At 35.0% G+C, this 22,662-nt stretch overlaps 1 protein-coding gene across 1 annotated transcript; it reads left to right on the top strand.

Moving 5' to 3' along the window:
• Nucleotides 1-1,394: 1,394 nt before the first annotated feature.
• On the top strand, nucleotides 1,395-2,403 carry LOC133805641 (uncharacterized). Its single transcript, XM_062243812.1, has 3 exons — nucleotides 1,395-1,636; nucleotides 1,831-1,916; nucleotides 2,036-2,403. The coding sequence occupies exons 1-3, from the start codon at nucleotides 1,395-1,397 to the stop codon at nucleotides 2,401-2,403; spliced, it is 696 nt and encodes a 231-aa protein (XP_062099796.1).
• Nucleotides 2,404-22,662: the final 20,259 nt, after the last annotated feature.

Genomic DNA, 22,662 nt, shown 5'->3' with positions numbered 1-22,662 from the left:
TCCAAAGTCGACGTGTTTTCCGTATCTTCCGTTAGGCGATACATCGGCCCCTATGCTGTGATATATCGGCATACGTAGATATATTAAACATGTATTTTCACTTTTTCAACATAATTTGAATTGGATAAACAACTTTGACTGAGTCATAATACGATCCTAACAGCTGCTGGAAGGTTCTAGAGCTTCTAGATCTTTCTTTTTTTTAAACTATCCATCAAAAATACTTAATTCCTTAATAAACATAATTACGAAAAGTATCACACTCTTATTAGCTCTATCTAAACCATAGGCTATAATAAATATATTTATAGATCCAGCAATATTAATCAAACCTTATGTTATAATTAATATTCTTAAACTATAGGTTAAACTTATAAAATCCATAACTGTTGCTATGAGTTTCCAACTAAGTTCCGACTTGAACCAAAATCCACGGTAACTAACATACTACTAACTAATACTAACTACTACTACTACTACTACTATCTAGCTAGGCTAAGTAAATATTCTGGGACTCTACATCGAAGTACCCATCATATGCAAATATCCTAAAGTATTTCCCGATGACCTTTCCGGGCTACCACCGGAGCGAAAAGTGGTGTTCGAAATAGAAATTATTTCAGGGACGACACCCATTTCGAAAGCTCCATACCGAATGGCGCCAGCAGAATTGAAGGAGTTGCATGCTCAATTGCAGGAGTTGTTGGATAAAAAGTTCATTAGACCGAGTCATTCCTCGTGGGGAGCCCCAGTATTGTTTGTAAAGAAGAAAGACGGCTCCATGAGAATGTTTATATACTATCGAGAGCATAACAAGGTGATGATTAAGAACCGGTACCCGCTTCCCAGGATCGATGATTTATTTGATCAACTCTAGGGAGCATCGGTATTCTCCAAGATAGATCTCCGGTCAGGTTACCATCAACTCAGAGTTAAGGAGTTAGACATACCTAAGATAGCGTTTCGGATGCAGTATAGGCACTATGAGTTCGTAGTGATGTCCTTTGGACTCACCAATTCACCTGCTACATTCATGGACCTCATGAACTGCGTGTTTAGCGAGTTTCTGGATAAATTCTTCATCGTGTTTATTGACGATACTTTGATATACTTGAGGAACCCAGAGGAACATGCGGTGCATTTGGAGATGGTTCTTCAGTGTTTGAAGGAACAAAAACTTTATGCCAAATTTTCCAAGCGTAATTTTTTGCTGGAAAATGTGAGTTTCTTGGGCCATGTGGTGTCAGGATAAGGGATATATGTGGATCCTACCAAGATAGAGGCAGTAAGTCAGTGGAAACCTCCAAAAAAATGCTCAGGAAGTGAGAAGTTTTCTCGAATTAGCCAGGTATTATAGGCTATTCGTAGAAGGGTTCTCAAAAATAGCTACGCCAATGACCGCTCTTACCCGTAAAAATGCTAAGTTTGTATGGATCGAACAATGTGAGAGGAGTTTCCAAGAACTAAAGACGAGGTTGACCACCACCCTAGTGTTGACTATCCCTAGTGGGACAGAGGGATACCTGATCTACACTGATGCCTCAGGACAAGGACTAGGGACAGTACTGATGCAACATGGCAAGGTGATAGCTTATGCTTTTAGACAGCTAAAGAATTACAAAAAGAACTACTCGACGTATGACTTAGAGTTGGCTACAATAGTGTTCGCATTAAAAATCTAGAGGCATTATCTCTATGGGATACATTGCGACATTTACACTGACTACAAAACCTTAAGTACTTCTTCGCCCAGAAGGAATTGAACATAAGGCAGCACCGGTGGTTAGAATTGTTTAATGATTATGATTATGACATTCTATAACATCCCAGAAAGGCCAATAAGGTGGCAGATGCTCTGAGTCGGCAGCTGATGGCGTACGTGATGAAAGTGCGGGAAATTCCTTTGGAACTGGAAGGTGATATCTCTACGTTGGATCTCGAGGTAGTTATTGGAAAATTAGCAAATCTTTCGGTGCAACCAACCATTATGGAAGCCATACAAGGAGGACAACTTTTGGAACCTTGGTATAAGCAGATCAAACACGAGGTGAAGATATGCGATCGAGATTCCACATATTGGAAGATGGAGTGTTAGGATTTAAAGGTAGAATTTATGTTTCCGACGATGCAGAGATTAAGAAGCAAATCTTCTATAAGGCACACAATGCCCCTTACGCAATGCACCCACCAGCGCCAAAAAATGTATCAGGATTTAAGGAAATATTTTTGGTGGGCGAAGATGAAAAAGGAAGTAGCAGAATACGTGGCTCATTTCCTCACTTGCCAACAAACCAAGGTGGAGCACTAGTGACCAGCCGGGTTGCTGCAACCGCTAAAGATTCCAGAATGGAAGTGGGAAATGATCATAATGGATTTTGTTACTGGACTGCCAAATACTCCTAAGGGTCAAGATATGATATGGGTTATTGTTGATAGATTTACCAAGTCAGCACATTTCTTACGCGTTAAGATACCTTATTATGTGGATAAGTTAGCAGACTTATACATAGCAGAGATTGTATGACTACATGGAGTACCTAAGTCCATCATTCTAGACCGAGACGAACGTTTCACCTCAAAATTTTGGAAAAGGATGCAAGAAGGTTTGGGGACTCAACTTATGTTTGGCACTGTTTTCCATCCCCAAACAGACAGCCAGAGTGAGCGAACAATCCAAACCCTGGAAAACATGCTGAGAGCTTGTGTACTCGCTTCCAGGGGTTGTGGAGCGAAAAGCTTCCACTGATGGCATTTTCTTACAAAAATAGCTACCACAACTCTATTAAGATGGTGTCGTATGAAGCCCTGTATGGGTGAAAGTTTTGGTTCCCGATTCATTGGCACGAAGCCGGTGACAGAAAATTCTTGGGTACCGAGGAAGTGGACAAAGTTACCGAAGATATCAAGAAGATTCGGGAGAGGCTGCAAACCTCCATAGATCGACAGCGCAAATATGTAGACCGACACCGAAGACCCTTGGCATTTAAAGCTGGAGATAAGGTTCTCATGAAGGTGGCTCCGTTGAAGGGAGCTCTGCGTTTTGGTAAGAAAGGAAAATTAAGTCCAAGGTATATCAGACCTTTTGAGATAGTGGAGAAAACTGGCATGGTAGCCTACCAATTAGCTCTCCCACCTACTTTGGCTCGAGTACATGATGTATTTCATCTATCTATGCTGAGAAAATATGTGGAAGACCCGAGCCATGTACTTAGTTACGAACAGTTGGAGGTTTCATGTCCTAATTAAAACTCAAATTCTTTGTAATCTCATTTTATTATCAATAAAAGAATAGAAATCATTTTTTGACTTGGTCAATCACTTTGCTCACATGTTTTATTTTCATGATTATTTGTTTAATATAAACTTCTATTAAATCCCGAGCATATAGCTAATCGTATTTATAGTGACGTAATCACAGTGGAATATAAATATGATTATATGTTCAAAATAAGTTAGTCCTAAGATTAGTCAGTGCACAGGATTTACACTGACTTGCCAATCTACGATATGATCTACTTACACATTATAGTGTTATGTTCTTTCCAGAACATTAGCAAAGTAGATAAGATCGGATGTATTTGTTACATCGGACTGGATCGATATTGACAGTTGATAAGATAAGTAAACATACCATTATTATCTATTCTAGTCATATCATATAGTTGACCATAGGTCAATTCAATCTCAATTCTGAGTAGTTAGTAGTCTAACTAGTTGTATTATTTGAGTTCTTTGACTTGTTCGTTACCAGCTTACCCTACGGACTAGCCCATACTTACATCTTGGGAACTCGGTAGTATAATTGAGTGAGAGTGTTAAACATAGATATGAACATCTATAGCTTCTGATGAAGAAGTGAAACGATGGTGTCCTTTTAGTTTGGTTCAAGATGTTAAATGATAGAGATCTCATTTCAGTAATTAAATTAGTTTACTGAAATATCATTTACAAGGAACTAAGTGTTTCAATGATAAAATACAATGAGGGGTAAAATGGTATTTTAGTCCCATGTCATTGTATACTTTTTTGTAGAGGATTAAGTAACAATTATGGTTGTAACGATGGATAATAAATAGCATATCTATATTTGTTATAGAGCGTTCTATGAATTCAAGAGTGCAATTCCGAGTCTATAGTGGAGTCACAAGGAATTAATAAGTTAGTAAATTTATTTGTTAGATTTATGATAACTTATTAGAGCTTGATTTCATAGGCCCATGGTCCCCATTGTACCTTGGATAAAATTATCTAGATAGTCTCAATTAATTGATTTAACCATCAATTAGAATTATCAAAGTTGATCAGGTCAATTTTGGATAGTTTCACAGAGTTATGTAATTGTGAGAAGAAAAGAGAAATTAGGGCTGATTTATTAATTAAGATAAATTGGTGTCTAAATTAATAAATAAGTTTAACTCAAGGTTCAAATTATAAATAATTAATTTGATAAAGGATTTAAATGATTATTTAATTAATTAAATCAATAGAAAATAATACATGCCTTGATTTTAAGTCCAATGGGCTTATAATCAAATGGGAAATTTCACGGGCCTAAAGCCCATGATAATTTCAACATAGTGCTGTTAATTGGCTATTATTTTATTGATTTGTTAATTAAATTAAATGACCTAATTGAGTCTATAAAATGAGTGCTTAGAGAGAAGTCACAAGTTAAGATTTCTGAGTCGACAGATAAGTTTAATCATTGGTTTTCTTATAGTTTTAGATTCTCTCTAAACACAAGTCCTTTTCTAAGCCTCTTTATTCTTTTCTCTTCTTCTCTCTGTATCTATCTCATGTGTTGAGAATTGTCCACACTAGTCTAGGTGATTATAAAAATACATTGGAAGACTGTGAAAAAATTAGAAGAACAGTTTAATTTCTTGATAATACTCTGCAACATAAAGGATACAAGAGTTAGAGAAACTGAAGGAAGGACTCTTTCATTCCGTTACACATATTGTAAGTATTCTTATCTTTGTTTCTCTTTGAATTCAATTTTAGAAACATGTATAAGGTTATCTCATATTAATTTGTTTAATATTAGATATACATGAAAATAAATAAAGATCCTATTTAAGTTTCCTAACAAGTTATACCCACAATTGTTCTAAGTTTCGAGGACGAAACTTGTATAAATTGTAGGTATTGTAACGCCCCGCGTTTATGGCACCAGGTAAACCCTCGTTCGGGTATTGTAATTCCCTATATTATGTATTATTTTAGGGGAACATTTTATGTTACAAGAAGTTTGTGACGTTTGAATGCTAGCCATATTGTGATGAGTGCGGTTTTTTTAGAAACCAAGATCTTTGGTCGTGGACCGGGTCAAAAACCCTAATCGGGTAAAAATCTCGGATAAAATATGCTTGATGGAGTAATTATGGCAAAACTAAGTTGAGAATAATCTTAAGAAAATAATGATAATAACTATAGGTTATTTTAATAATAAAATATGATAAGTTTGGTGATGTCAAATTTTGTTTAAATTGATTTTTCTCACTAAGAAAAATTAATCAAAACTATACACTATGTTAAATGCCTTTTTGACCTTATGTTCAAGCTTATTTGAGAATTAATAAAATTTAAATTAAGGGCACTTTGAGGCATGTGTGGCTAGTTATGTAGAGTGTTTGAGTGGGAAAAACTTGCCCAATAGAATTTCAAGAAAATAGTCATCGTTATTTTCCCATGTTATCATCTTTTTTATGGAAAAGAAAACTAAGCTAACTTCAACACTCAATCTCACCATCCAAGACCCCAACCGTACCCATCCCTCTCTCTTACTCCTTCTGATTTTTTCAGCACACACTCATCTCTCTCAAAGCTCCCTTCTCTCTCTAGAAGTTTATAGCACCATTGGAAAAAAAAAAAAAACTCTACAAATCCTAAGGTAAAAATGATCTATCTATGTCATTTTTCTCCATCTCTTTTTCTCTTCTTCATGGCTAGTTTTAATAATTGTTTTCTACTTTATGAAATATTATTCATCTCATCCCCTTAAAAGTTAAAGAAGCTTCATTGAAGGTTTCAAAAAATGCTTGAACCAAAGTTAAGAAAAAGGGTGATCGAATTCTCTTGTTTCTTCTTACCATCTTTATTTTCCTTCTTCTGCCTATGCTAACTAAACATTTAAGGGTTCTAAAACTCTATGCATGTTAGTTCAACACTCACCATATCCATCATCTCAAACCTAGGTGTGGTTGATGCAAGTGTGAGCATCATCATCTACATGAATGAGAGCTTAGAAGGAAATTTTTGAAAGAGGTAAAACCTAGAGCAACTCTTTTCAAGCACCCCTCTCTTTTTCTTTTTCTAGCTCAATAATCTGATTCTTAATGTTTATGGGAAGGGATTTAAGTGTGTGAAGTGTTTAGAAGTGATCTGAAGCCCTAAGAGCTCAACCACTCCAAAAGCTTGAACATAAAGAGGTAAAAATCTTGATTCTTACCATAACATTTTAATGGCTTTAGCAAATCTGAATTTGATTGTTGTTTTGTGAGTTAAATTAGTTATTTAGGTTTTAATAAGGTTATTTAGTGGGCTAATGATGCATGCATGTGGTTTATGTGGTGTTTGGTAGCTTGGAATCCAAAGTTCCATAAGATTGGTTGACGCATGTTTGCTGCCAAAATATTTCAGTGACTTCCAAAGGGCCAAATCATACCTAAAAGACCTAATTATTCAATGAGAGTTTTTGTAATACATTATTTGGAAAGACTACATGATTTTAACATCTTGAACCACTGAAAAATGTTTTATATAACTCAAGTTATGAGCTTTTTGGAAATCTAGTGCAAGCTGGATTAGGGTTTAGCAGTTCCGACCTTAAAACTCTTAATAGTTAGTTGAGTAGGTAAAAAATTATTATTTTTAGCTGAAATTTTACTTATGTTCTGGACATATTGAATATTAAGCCCACGAAACAGTTTTTAAAAATTCACTATAATTTGGGAGTTATAAGTTTTCCAATTTAGATGTTCAAAAGTGTTTGCTGCCAAGATGGTTTTGTTACCGTGGTTTCCAACGGGCCAAACACTAGGTTATTGGTCAAATTTTCAAATTTAATTTTCATCATTTCATTAATTAGAAAGATTACTTGATTTTAGCGTTTTGAAACACCAAAAAACGTTATGTCTAGGTCAAGTTATAACCTTTTTGTGATTGATGTGCAAGCTGGAGTGAAAGATTGACAGCTTGAAGAGTGCATGTTTGAGCAACGTTTTGACAAGTTTACAATCAACATTTTTAGAAGGTTTTAATTATTTGGACTCTTTTTATATTAATTAAAAGCCTTGGAAGATTTGACTAAGAAATACCTCAGATATTGTGAGTTTTGTTTTTTTCTAAAAAGGTTGTCAAATCAAATTATGTTTTGGACAGATTTAGTTTTTTTAAACTTTAAATCATAATTCACTAGTAAAATCATGTTTTTTTTTCTTAAAGTAAATATAAGATTATTTTCTATGGCTTAAGGGTTAAGATTTAAGTGGCTTAAAATATAACGAGGTTTTACATTTTATTGAAAAATCTTAAGATAGTACTCTTGTGTGAGATAGGACTAAAATTGTTTATTTGGTTGATTGAGAAAATAAAATCTTTTTGGATAATAAAACTTATGAGTTTCTTAATTTACTAAAAATGGACTTTTTTTATTTACAATTTTAATAAAGCGGGAGATAGAGTTTAACACTTTTATTTTATAAGGAAAATAAGAAAGCGGTAATGAAAGTTTTCTTTAGGCTTAAGAAATTGGTCTCTTTATGTAATTGAGAATTTATTTTCAAATTTCCCACACCATTATTTGTAGGCATGTTTTTATGAATAATGTCGTAAGACTATAAATTCAAGGGTTTAGTCTAAGTTTTAAGATTTAAGAGCAAATTTTTCTAAGTATTGAAAATTTGTTAAGTTCATTCCTAATCTCTCAACTTAATGTCATAAAATGAATTAATCAAACGCCATAATTAATCTGAGTCACTGTATGGTTTCACTACAGTGTTATCTAAATGGGAAGGCCTGCTTCCGGATAAAAGATTTCCACAAGCAAGCGCTAAGGAATCCGGGTAAGACAACTTATGATATGTTTGGCTACAACACATTAATGACTAGTTTAGATAACTAAATTATAAGCTAATAATTTGAACTAGTCTTAGAAGGTTACTCAAGACCGTAGTCCTAGAGGGTTCACATACTCATGACTAAGGTAAGCAGTCCGGCTAGCTACCGCGACGACTATGAACTCTGGCTAGCTACCGGGAACTAAGTAAGAAACTGGTTTGCCACTGGTGACTATGTAACTAAGGTCGATTGGCCACCACAATATGTAAGAAGTTCGGTTTAACGCCCGTGACATAAGATTCTAGTTAAACTCCGGGACACATAAGTAAGTTGATTCTGATTCCGGCTAGCTACCGTGACAACTATGAACTCCGGCTAGCCATCGGGGAACTAAGTAAGAAACTGGTTCACTGCCAATGACTATGTAACTAAGGTCTGTTGGCCACCGCAACATGTAAGAAGTCTGGTTTAACACCTCTGACATAAGAGTCCGGTTAAACCCTGTGACACGTAAGTAAGTTAATTCCGGAATCAAATCTCTATGACTAAGAAAGTATGTCGAATCCTTCTAGGAGTTTGGGTAACCGGTGTAACTAGTTTACATCCGTTGACGCTATGGTAAGATATGTTAAGATGTACTAAGATATGTTAAGCTATGGTAAGATATGTTAAGTTATGTTGAAGGTTCCTCCGGAACCCTAAGTAAGTATGTATGTACGTTAAGATATGAATGACTAAGTATGTATGTACGTTAAGATATGAATGACTAAGTATGTTTAAGATATGAATGAATAAGTAAGTATGTATGTTAATAAATGACTGAGTAAGTAAGTATGTATGTTACCGGTTAAGACTGTATGTATGCTTTGGGATTTTCTGCGTGCAAGTGTACCTTCAGGATATGAATTTTGGTTATGAGGCATGACCATTAATTTGCCAGGATGTTCGCACGTTCTTAAATTGTATGTTAGGGTTCACTTTTATCAAAATCATATTCTTGGTTGGTTATCTGCCTAGTTACAGTTAGTTTAAGTTCTTGTTTCGTTTACATGGTTATGTTTCTTAAGTTGTTCTTACTAAGCATTTCATTTACCTAGTTGTTTCGTGTTGTCGGTAAGCTCAAAGGCAAAGTGGATCTGTGAGCACTGGAGTTTATCTGCGAGGATGTACATGTGGACCGATGTAACGCCCCAACTCCTGGGACTGTTACGGTGTGCCTTGTAAACAGTGCTAAACTCGCTAATCGAGTTATTTGGCCAAAATCGTGAACTAAGTATGATTAGCGGTTTAGGGATTAAAAACTTTGGTTAAGATGTAACGTTTCACTAGAACGGTTAATATATACACTGGGATCACGAAAATATAATTTCAGAGTTTATTACAGAAAATATTTACAACAGGCCGTTCTAAGAGGCAAAACAGGGTTTAACCCTAGTTCCACTTTAAACCTCGGCCGTGGCGGACGAGCAGTTGCATATGTACACGTCATCACCTAAGCTCTCCAACTCAAGGGTGGCCCAGCTTCCTATTGCCTTTACCTGCACCACGTAGCACCCGTGAGCCAAAGCCCAGCAAGAAAACACAATAAAGCATGATATAATATCAACAATGATAATAATAATCCTTCAGGACTATCAGTCCAAGCAAATAGGTGACAATAGCCAAAAGTCACAATAATGAGCATAGCTCCCTCTAGTCACGTGACGATAGGGTCACCAGGGCTTAACTGATAAGTGATTCTTTCATAAGTTTGATCAGGACAGGTGCATGGTGAATGGTCACCAACATAACCCTCCTCCCGACTCTAGAGTCGTGCTATGGACAGCGTCCCCTAGCCATGTGACAAACAGTCACCGGGGTCAAATACCTTGGCTATAAACATCTGGTCATAGACCAGGCAAGTGCTTATAAGTTCTTCGACCTTAGGGTCGGTCCCGCATTAATGCCATGGAGCTATTCAATGCGTGATCATCGACCTTAGGGTCGGTCTAGCATTAATGCCATAGAGCCATTCAATGCGTGATTCTTGACTTTAGAGTCGGTCCAGCATTAATGCCATGGAGCCATTCAATGCGTGATTCTCGACTTTAGAGTCGGTCCAACATTAATGCCATGGAGCCATTCAATGCGTGTTCATTGACCTTAGGGTCGGTCCCTGACTAGTCAGTGCCATACACAAGTAAGTCATGCCACCAATTATATATCACATGTCCAATACTCGTAAACAAGGTGTTCAGCATGCTTACTAAACAGATACTAGTACAATTAGGACCATGCACAACCACAGAGGCACAAGCTCTGAACAGTATCATACCCGGTATACAAAGCATGTCCTAATCACATGTTTCTCATGCATCATATGCAATATATCCAACAATCCAACATGCACTAATAACAGCCATGCATGTCACGTTTAATAGTCAACCAACATGCATCAAGAATAGCCATGCATGTCACACTTAATAGTCAACCGACATGCATCAAGAATATCCATGCATGTCATACTCAATAATCAACCAACATGCATCAATAATAGCCATGCATGTCACATATACACAGGGTGCAGTTTTCTTACCTCAAAGTCGAGCTAGAACGATAAAAAGAACGACCCTTGAGAACGATCAACTTTTAGTCCTTTAACGGTCACCTAGTCATAACCAAATATAGGATACCATCAATAAAAATGATCAACACAAGTTCCCAAACCAATATCTAGCCTCCGGGACATCAATCCCCACTTAACCAAGTAGTAGGATCAACCCCGAGGCCTATGGTAAGCATCCCTAAGCTAAAAACACAATTTTGGTCAAATCTTCCCTGATGGGCCGCGGCTCACCACAGCCATGCCGCGGCTCATCTCCCTGACAGAGGAATATTTGCCTCAGAAGCCACCTTAGGCCGCGGCACACAAAAGCCAGGCCGCGGCTCATTACCCAGATTAGCCAAAAATCAGCAACGCACCAGCTCGACCTCCCCTACATATTCCCTTAGAACCAAGCCTTCAAACTAGTTCCAAACCTTCTACAAACACTCAATTAAACCTCTAAACATCACCCATAACTCCCCCTCATCAAAACCCAACCAAACATACACAAAAGCTCCCCTTGATTCCCACTTTCTACATCAAAAACCTTAAGCTGAAAACCAAAAGGAAAACAGAGCATAACCTGAATTCAATGGCTAGAACTCACCTTAAAAACGATTTTGAGTCCCCTTAAATGTCTGAATCAAGTTCCCTAACTCCCACCTTTGATCTCCTAGCTCAACTCCTCAATTTGGCTCTCAAAATTCAAGAAAAGTGAAGGGAGAAGCTTGTACGGGAAGAAAGGGAGAGATGAGGATAGGGCTCTCTATTTTGGTTCTGTATTTTCTACAGCCTTCCAATCCCCAAAACTGATATAAATCCTTAAGGTCAAAAGACCATAATGCCCTTAAGCCAAATAAATCCCTCTAAAGGCTTCCGAGGGTAAAACCGTCATTTCCCGCCTATCTCGTTAATTATAATTAACGCTCTCCAATTCCTGCTATTCTCAATATTCCCAAATACCAATAAATCATATCCCATTACCCTTTAATTCCCGGTAATGCTCTAATCATTAAATTCACCCCGAGACTCACCCCGAGCCCCGAACTTAAACCCGTTATGACTAGACCGAACACTTACATCTCATGATCGTCTCATGTCGAATAGCTCGAACCAATCCACCTTATAATGTGGCTATATTAGTTAATCACAATCACGCACCCAAAATATACAATTACGCCCACAGTGGCCAAATTACCAAAATACCCTTATAATAGTAAATACTCCCATATGCATGCATCCACCCTCATATAATAATATAATTCACGTAAACATGCATATAATCATTAAATACTATAATAAATCAATTATGACTCTCCCGGCCTCCTAATCAAGATCCTAAACCTCATTAGGAAATTTGGGGCATTACAACCGACCTTTTGGGAATTTATGTTTTGGGGACTAGAACTCATATGATAACTAAGAAATTATCTTGGGCTTGTTGAATGTTTTAAAATTATGACACTATAATTTACTTTTAAGTATGCGCATGCTTCTGAACTCTTGCATATTTTGAAAAGTTTTTTTTATATAGATTTTAGGTTACCTTATTTTAGAGAATGGTTATGTTTTTCCGCAAATTATGTTAAGAGGTTTTACAGGACTTTACACATTCTCCCGGATCACCCTTTCTCTTTCTCTTTACCACTATCGGTCTCATTTCCATTCCATGATTTTATTTATTTTCTTGTAGTTTTATTCGATGAAAGTATAATTCTGGGTTTGTGAAAAAATTGTAGGTTTGTTAAAAATCGGATTTGGGTTTCTTATTTGAGCATAAAATGAGTTCACGACTTAGAGGTTTTCTTGAATTCGCATTGTATTGATTTTATTGTTCTTTGTATTTTGCATGAAGTTTTTTATTCTGGTATTTGGCTTTTTATTGGTGTGATATGGTTTGAGATATCCTTAGTGTGGGTGAGTTATGTTTTGAGAAGTCCTTTTCGTGATCAAAAGAATGTTCTAATCCTAGAAAGAGGGTTTGCGAGTATACTCCCTTCATACTCACAACTATTAGAATTTTAATATGCTTTAAACTTCTTTAGGCTGCAGACTAGGCTCTCAATACCTTACTTAATTGGTTTAAAAAATACCAACAACTTCAAAGAAAAGAGAAATGTCAATGGATGCTAATGTAGGAGACTTATAGGTGTTTTATTTAAATGCATTGTTTTTCCATTTATTTGATCAACACCACATTATAGAAATGATCATTTAGATAATTAAAGGCAAATGTTTGACTTATTTCTCTTCTTTGAAATTTTCATGTTACATAAGGTGCACTGTTGTGTGTATGTTGTATATGTATTGTGTTTTGAAGTGTTGAACACCATTCGATTTCTCTTGTTTAAATATCTTCATAACAGAGGAAATACATGAGGCAATCAATTACTATCCGAAAAATAAACTAGTGTCTGGAACTTTAATTATTTTCTGTCTTACTTCTTTGGGCTTTTGTTCCTTGAGACCCTTAGAGGAAGAATTTGTTATTTAAAGAAGGAGAAGAATCGGAGCACTTTTGGATTGGATAAACTTTAGTATCACCAAGTACACGTTTCTACTCTGTTGCTTTTTTTTCTCTCAATTGGGACTTTTTATTAATGTGTTGGTTAAAAGCTTTAAAATGGGTTCAAAACCTTCTATGTTAGTATTGTGCCCTCTGTGGGGATTGTGCCTTTTCAAGGCTTGTTTGTGCCATCTGTTGGCTGGTTCAGTGCCTATTCAAGGCTTGCTAGTGCCATTGATGGCTGTTTTAGTGCCTATTCAAGGTTTGTTTGTGTTGTTGTTGGCTGTGTTAGTGAATTGTGAGGCTGGTTTAGTGTTGTTATTGTTTGGTTTTGGTGCCTAATGGAAGGCTTTGTTATTATGATTTTGGTCTGGTTTGTGTCTTTGTTACTAGTTTATAATACAAGGCCTTTTTGGATATTATTGTGTCATTCTATCTTTGAATCAAATAAGGGCTTATAATAAGAATTGTTTTATAAACCAAAGAGAAGTTATGTAGTAATCTACGTTTTGTATGTTTATCATGGTATGAATGTTAATATTGAAATGTTCTCATATAGAATTAATTAAGAAATTCTCTTAACACAAATTAATCGACCAAAACACTAATGGAATATCATCCCCTCAATTTGTATGTTTTAAGGGTCATTTTAACTGTGGTTAGAATAAAAGTTGGTTAAGGGAAAAACTTTTAATTGTATCTCATAATAAACTAAACCCACAAATAATAAATATTACTATTGAAACGCTCCAATATTACAACTATAAGGGGTTATTATTGATGATAAAATTTATAAGATAGGTATTTTTGTATGAATACAAATATACTATTAGACTAAAATTCATTAGTCCTGAACATATATTTGGAGAAGTCAATAAGTAGCAAAAGATGAGTATTTAGAAGTTTTAGGTGGTGTATTTACATAAAAAGGTTTGAAACTATGTATGAACCTATACTTTAGCAAAACTAGATACGGTAAAATGTTTCAATGGTTGAAAATGAGGTAGTAATATTCAGATTTAAGGATATCAAATACAATAATTGACAAGAGTCAACTCTAGTTTGTTATATAGTGATATGTTAGGAATATAAAATTGGAGTGCATTTATTATGAGAAATTTTAATTAATAAATAAGAAGAAAATATAATGATTGAATCACTAAAAAAATCCTTGCCATTATACATTTTTAAAATGGGCTACTGAATTATTTTCTTAAGATAGTATAAATTCCATAATTAATAAATTTTGCAAGCTAGTACAAATTCCTTAATTAAGTAATATTTTGTATCATAAAGAATGAATATTTGATTTCAAATCAGAAAGTTTGGCTTTAATTAAAATCGATTTCCTTGGCAAATAATTAGGAAAATTAAGATTTACCATATCTCATTGTGTAAACAAGAGAATTATAATTAATTTACATTTCTGAGGAGTTTTTCCAAAATAGTTTGATTATACTTTATTAGTTACATTAACTAAGAATTTCTTATAAAAGATGAATCTGTTTGAGAATTATAAATAGGGGGTACAATTGGCTAGTATGAAAAGAGTTTTAAAAGGTTAGTTTGTATATCTTTACTCGTAACATTAATGGTCTTGACGTGAATATTTGATTTCAAATCAGGAAGTTTGAATTTAAGTCAAGATGATTATAATTAATTTACATTTTTTAGGCATTTTTCAAAAATAGTTTGATTATTCTTTATTAGGCACAGTGACTAAGAATTGTTTTTAGATTTATAAATAGGGGACACAATTGGCTAGAATGAAAAAGGGTTTTAAAAGGCTAGTTTGTATATCTTATCTCACAACATTAATGATATTAACGCGAATATTTTCAAGGTAAAATGTATTTATTATGGATTTGTTTAAAAATGCTTGAGTGGAAAAACACTTAATAGCTGATTTTTGTACAAATTTAATGGAACTAGGTGGATTATTACACTTAAATTGCATTAATAAGGAGTTGCCAAAAAAAGATTGATTCTATGCGTTAAAAAATTCCCATAGCTATGTTCATATATTTATATATATATATATATATATATATATATGATTGTAGTATATATATATATACTACAATCATATCTACCACTTTTCCTAGGAAACATATTTCTAAAATGAATTCCTGAGGGTGTAATTGGTAATTGATTTGGAAATGATTTTATGATTTTGAAAACTTAAAATTTGTGGGACTTACCAAAATATTTGATTGGTAGATTGTTTTTTAAAACTATATCCTAATCAGAATTATAAATTTGTGTTGTAATTTAGAAAACAACAATTTTGCGTTTTCTCTGTTTTGTGATTTTTTCTCCAAAAACCTAAAATCAAAATCAGGATTTGTTTGTTCTCTCTACTCATATCATTTGTATCATTGCTTGTATTTATTTATTTATTTTTGCCAATTTTTATGACTTGAGTATGTTCCCACTAGTAATAAGGTATTTATGGAACATTTTATGACATTTATGTACAATTCAAAAATAAGCTGGGCTGGTATTTTTATAGATGACAATGCAATATTGTTATAAATTTATTCAATGATTATTATTAAATTTTAATTTATCAATATAATTAAATTTTACTTAATTAAATATATTGATAAATCAAAATTTAATATTATACAACCTATGTATATAAAATATATAAAATTAAAATAATATTCAAATTCAGCTGTTCCAATCACATATTCAGTTTCTGTTATATTTTCAAATTTAATATCAATCACAGAATCAAAAACAATTTACTGACATTGAATCAATCATATTTTCATAAACATGATTTTAGTCACTAAATTCAAATTTTCATTTTAGAATCTCATTTTTCAAAAATACAATTTTCTAATCGCAAATCAATCAGACCCTAAGACTTCACACCATCTGAAACCTTACAATAGGTTACATTATATATAGAGAGATATATTAAATGCCAAATATGTTAGTCCACACTACTTAAAGACAAATTATAAAGAGTGATTTTTAATAAAAAGTTTTATTTCCTCAATGCTGAGATTAATGAGCTGGATTTGTCAAAGTTATCTAAAATTATTGGTTAATTGTTAAATTAGCAATTAATTTATAATCATAATCCCATTAATTTATAACATTAATAATTACGATTCCCAAAATATCGCAGACACTTTTTCAAACTAATTAATAGTATATATCTTTTAGAGCCAAATTTTAAATGAAATAAAAAATCATACACAAATAAAGTTTTTCAAAGTCAACTACTAGTTATCACGTGATTTAAGATATCTTTAGTCATTATGCCAATTAAATATAAAAATCAACATTTAAGCATTAAAAATATTTTTGAATCTTATGCTTAAAAGGATTTTTTTGAGTAGTAGTATAATGGCTAAGCTGGAACGTAAGGGCATTGAATGGAGAAGAAGCTCTAAGGGAGACTAAGTTCCTTCTTAAATATCATAAACCAGTGTTGCTTTTCTTGATGGAAACAAAACTCTTACAAGGAAAGGTTGACTCAATTTGCAAGCATCTCTCCTTTGAGAAAGGGTTTGAAGTTCCAAGAAATAGATTAAGTGGGGGACTTATGCTTCTATGGAAAGATGATGTTGCGGTCTCTATCCTATCATCAACACCAAATCATATTAGTTGTTTCTTTAGTCTTGACAATCACTCAATGCCTTGGCATTTTTGTGGTTTCTATGGAGATCCCAAGACATCAAATAGACATTATACTTGAGATTTATTACAACATTTGATAATAGTATCTAGTGGTCCTTGGCTCGTTATGGGAGATTTTAATGAAATTCTAAGCCAAAATGACAAAGTAGGCGGGAACGATAGAAATGACTCACAAATCGAAGCTTTTCGTAGTACATTAGATGTGTGTGCATTACAACTGTTAAATTATAAAGGTGAACATTTCACCTGAATAAAAAATACTTCTGCTACTTTTATCAAAGAGAGACTAGACTGGGCAATGGTCAATGAAGAGTGGATTGAGCAGTTCCCAAGACAATTTAGGTTCTTTTCTCTTTACTAGTAGAAAAAGATCTTGCTACAAATTTGAAAATATGTGGACTTAGGATACTAAGTGCAAAGATATTATTAAAAACAGTTGGAACTCAACTTCTCCATCTTCTCTAATTTCAACCATCAACAATATACAACTCTGTACCACAAATCTTTCATCTTGGAACCATTCAAAATTTGGTACTTTGTCGAAAGATATTAAAGAGACTCACCAACAAATTTTACACCTTCACAACATACAAGACCAACTGGAAAATTTGGTGCATCTCTGACAGCTGAAACAAAAACTGAGTGATTTGTTACTTAAGGAGGAAGTGTATTGGAAACAACGCTCCAGAATTCTATGGTTACAAGCGGGGGATCAGAATACATAAATTTTCCACCAAAAGGCAAAAACAAGGCACAAAAACAATGTTATCAAAGGTATAAATCTTATATGTACAAATCTTACCGAAATCACCATTTTTATTCTAGAAATGAACTTATTAATTCAACATAGGAAATTCAATACTCTCAATTAAAATTTCTAAAAGGAACTAGGCTCAAATGATTGTAGTTATTGTAAGAATTATTGGCGATAGGGGTGTTCATTGGATGACATCCAATGTTTTTAAGCCCATCCGATCCGATCCAATCATCCAATTGGATGTTGGATTTTTAGAACCGATCCGATCCAATCATCTTGAACCAACCGATCCGATCCGATCCAATGGATGATTGGATCGGTTCGGTTCCATCCATTGGATGCATCCATTGGTTATCCGTTGGATCGGATCGGATCCATCCGATCTTTTAAAACCTTTATTTAGGCTGATTTTTAAAAAAATATATATTATTTCAATAATAAAAACACTAATTACTCATCCAAATAATAAAAATATTTAATTGTAATGATTTAGAAATTTACAACACAAATCTAATATAAAATTAAAAACATAAGTCTTAATAATTTGTAGGAATCCAACATAAAATTACAATAATACATCATAATTAAATAAAAAAGTTTAGTACATCAAATATAATATATGTAAACAGTAAATGTAATAAAATATAATATATTTTAACTTTTAAAAAAATATATAATATATTTTTTATCTGAATATTAATTGGATGGTATTGGATCATTATTGGATTGGATCGGTCGGTTGGATCCATTGGATTTACATGTCATCCAAGAACCGACCGATCCAATATTGGATTTTTAAAAATGTCATCCGATCCAATCCAATCATGATTGGATATCCAATTTTTAGTGGTCGGTTGACATTGGATTGGTCGGTTTGGTATTGGATCGGATCATTTCTGCACAGCCCTAATTGGCGATATACTAATATTTCGACAATTAAAATATATACTAAAATATTTTACTTTTCTATCTTCAGGATTATTTAATGAGAATTATATATGGTGCTTAGATGAAAAGGACTTAAGCGATATTGTTTGGCGATTCTATGATAGCTTATTTACATCGACATCCCCTTTAGTAGAAAAAATTGATGAATTGCTTACAGCAGTCCAACCGATTATAACAGAAGAGATCAACCTATCCTTGGCAGCTCCTTTCTCACTTGAAGAAATTAAGGTGGCAGTGTTTTCTATGTCTACAGATAAAAGCCCAGGTCTGGATGGGATGAATGCTATGTTCTATCAAAAACATTGGGATATTGTAGGCTCTCTCATTTCAAAAGTTGTATTGGATTGTCTGGATGAAAAGGTCGACTTGACACCAATAAATTCTATGTTGGTAACTCTTATCCCCAAGGTTAAGGAACCAGTGTCAGCTAGTGAATTTCGACCTATTAGTCTATGCAATGTTCTTTACAAAATTATTTCGAAAGTTTTAATTAATAGACTAAAACTTTTTCTACCATCAATTATACATGGAACCCAAAGTGGGTTTGTTCCTTACAGACTAATAACGGACAATGCATTGATAGCCTATGTAACGCCCTGGTTACCCCAGAACAGTTACGGTGAACAGTGAACCGGAAATTTGACTCGCTACCCGAGTCCTTTGGTTAAAAACGTGATCTAAGTGCTATTATCAGGTTAAGGTGAAAAACCAGCAAAAAGGAAATGGTACATTTCATTAAGTAAACAAACTGCTCATGAGCCTTTCAAAATGTTTACAAGTAGTTCGTAATACAAAAGAGTCGCTATTGTTTCAAATTTACAGTCCCCGCCGGCCTAAGCGGCAAAAATAGGGTAAACCCCTAGTCCCTCTGAGAACTCCTTGACCGTGGCGGTCAAGCGGCCCTGTATGTACACAACATCGCCCAAGCTCTCCACTCAGGGTTGGGTGAGCTTCTCTTTCCCTTTACCTGCACCACAAAGCACCCATGAGCCAAGGCCCAGCAAGAAAACACAATAAAGCATGACATAATATCAACAACGGTCATAATAACCATTCAGGACTATCAGTCCAAGCGAATAGGTGACAATAGCCAAAAGTCACAATAGTGAGCATCGCTCCCTCTAGCCATGTGACGATAGGGTCACCAGGGCTTAACTGATAAGAAGTTCTTTCATAAGTTTGATCAGGACAGGTGCATGGTGATTAGTCACCAACATAACCTTCCTCTCGACCCTAGAGTCGAAGCTATGGACAACGTCCCCTAGCCATGTGACAAACGGTCACCGGGGTCATATACCTTGGCTATAGTCATCTGGTCGTAGACCAGGCAAGCGCTTATAAGTTCTTCGACCCTAGGGTCGGTCCCGCATTAATGCCATAGAGCCATTCAATGTGTGATCATCGACTTTAGAGTCGGTCCCTGACTAGTCAGTGTCTCAAACAGGTAATCAGCATTTAATATGCAATCCATGTCCACATATATCAACCAACATGCCCCAATATCAAACCATGCATGTCATATACCTATACAGGGTGCAACTATATTCATACACTGTTTTCTTACCTCTGGTTCGAGTGAGAATTATTATATGAACGACCCCTGAGAACGATCAATCTTTAAATTCCTTGACGGTCACCTGGTCATAACCAAAATATAGGATTCATCAATAAAAATGATAACAGAGGGTTCCCAAACCAAGATCTAGCCTCCGAGACATCAAACATAACTCAACTAGGTACTAGGTTTAACCCCGAGGCCTAAGGTTTGAATCCCCAAGCTAAAAACATCTTTTTGGCTAAATTTGCCCTGATGGGCCGCGGCTCACCCTCCTGACAGAGCCATTTTCACCTTTAAAGCCAACACAGGCCGCGGCACACCATAGACAAGTCGCGGCTCATTTCGCAAACCAGCCAAGAAACCAGCACGCACCAGCCAACTCTCCCCTGCGTTTTCCCTTGGAACCAACCCTTCGAACCAACTCCAAACCTCCTCCAAACACTCAATTTAACCTCTAGACAACACCCATAGCTTACCCTCATCAAATCCCAACCAAACCAACACAAAAACTCCCTTTGATTCCACTTTCCACATCAAAACCATGAATTGAAAACTAAAAGGAAAACAAAGTAACACCTGAAACCAGTGACTAAAACTCACCTCAAATTCAGATTTGAACCTCCTTCAGTGGTTGAACCAAGTCCACCAACCCATCCTTTGAGTTTCCTAGCTTTAAACCCCACCTTGAGCACAAGAACACCAAGGAAAATATAGAGAAGGATGATGTACGGGAAGGGAGAAGACAACCCCTGTTTTTGTTCTGTTTAATCTTTATCCTTCTATAGCCAACTAAAGGGTAATATTAATCCCCTCAAATGACCAAAATACCCTTAAGCCTCTAAAACCATTTCAAGGGTAAAATTGGTACTTTCCGCTTATCCCGTTAATCATAATTAACGCTTCCCAATTCCCGCTAATCTCAATATCCTCAAACACCAATAATTCATATCCCGTTACCCTAAAATCCCCGGTAACGCTATAGTCATTAATATCACCCCGAGACTCACCCCAAGCCCCGAGCTCAAACCTGTTATGACCAAACGGGTAAACCATGTTTAAAGATCGTCTCATGTCGAAATACTCGAACCAATCCACATTATAATGTGGTCTCGCAATATATCATTAACACGCAAACAAATATTCAATTATACCCTCAACGGGCCAAATTACCAAAACACCCCTGTAAACAAATGTGGACTCACATGCATGCATTTAACATCATATTATAATATAATTCTCATAAACATGCATAAGCACATTTAATGGCATAATTAAACAGTTAGGGCCCTCCCCGCCTACTAATCCAGCCATTAACCATAATAGGGAATCCGGGGCATTACAGCCTATGAGTTCTTGCATAGTTTAAGACTTAAAATTAGTGGAAAAAGATGTTATGCAACAATGAAACTGGATATGAGCAAAGCCTGTGATAGGGTGGAATGGATATTCATAGAAAGAATGCTATTAAAATTGGGTTTCAAGGATCAATGGGTCTGCAAGATAATGAAATGTGTTTCTTCAATCCGCTATTCATTTCAAATAAATGGTCAAGTGTATGGTAAATTGATTCCCTCAAGAGGTCTATGACAAGGAGACCCTCTCTTACCATACATGTTCCTAATTTGTGCATAAGGTTTTTCAGCACTCCTACGCCAAGCAGAAAGTCGAAGAGATATCTTAGGCTTAAAGATAGCAAAAAATGCCCCCCCCCCCCCCCCCCAACCCCTATTAGTCATCTTTTTTTCACAGATGATAGTCTTCTTACTATTCAGGCTTCTGAAAGATCCTTGCAAGCTATCCAAAGAATTTTTTTCCCTTTACTCTGATTGTTCGAGACAGGTACAATAATAAGTTTGTAATAAGTAGTTATATTTTTATTCTAATTTACTCTTAATATTTTATTTTGTTTCTAAGTTTGATTTTTGAAAGACTTACATTCTTCTATGTCTTTTTGGATAGATGATCAACTTCAACAAATCTCTTCTATTTTTCTCACCAAATACCCCTGAGGAGATGCAATCACTTTATGTGTCCTCTCTAAATATGCAAACAACTGACAACATAGAAACCTACCTGGGGCTGCCTATGTTAGGGGGAAGGAACAAGAAAGCTTTGTTCAGAACATCTAAAGAGAAAATATGGCTACGGTTACATTCATTACAAAACAAACTTTTCTCTCAAGCAGGAAAGGAAATCCTTTTAAAAGCAGTAATTCAGGCTATGCCTACATATCTCATGTCATGCTTTAAAATTCCATAAGGGTTATGTCAAGAGATTGAAGGGTTATTAGCACGATATTGGTGGGGTCCTTTCAATCAAAAAGAAAAATTTACTGAAGGGCCTGACATAAATTGTGTTTACCAAAATATGAGGGAGGCTTAGGATTCAGAAAGTTTATCCAATATAATCAAGCTCTGTTAGCTAAACAAGCATGGCGTATACTAATGAACCCATCATCTCTTATTGCACAAGTTTTGAAAGGCAGATATTTTCATAATACAAGCTTCAAGGAATCTAGAGTTGGAAATTATCCGTCTATGATTTGGCGTAGTATTCTATGTGGAAGAGAATTACTTGTCAAAGGCTTACGAAGA

This window comes from Humulus lupulus, chromosome X (assembly GCF_963169125.1).
Source record: "Humulus lupulus chromosome X, drHumLupu1.1, whole genome shotgun sequence".
Lineage (NCBI taxonomy): Eukaryota > Viridiplantae > Streptophyta > Magnoliopsida > Rosales > Cannabaceae > Humulus > Humulus lupulus.
The sequence above is the reverse complement of the archived record's forward strand: the minus strand, read 5'-3'. Positions and strand labels throughout refer to the sequence as shown.

Coding starts and splice junctions, on each gene's coding strand:
- LOC133805641 (XM_062243812.1), top strand. CDS start 1,395: ATGACCGCTCTTACCCGTAAAAATGCTAAGTTTGTATGGATCGAACAA. Junction 1,637..1,830: donor TACAAAAAGAACTACTCGAC/GTATGACTTAGA, acceptor ATAACATCCCAG/AAAGGCCAATAAGGTGGCAG. Junction 1,917..2,035: donor AATTCCTTTGGAACTGGAAG/GTGATATCTCTA, acceptor TGGTATAAGCAG/ATCAAACACGAGGTGAAGAT.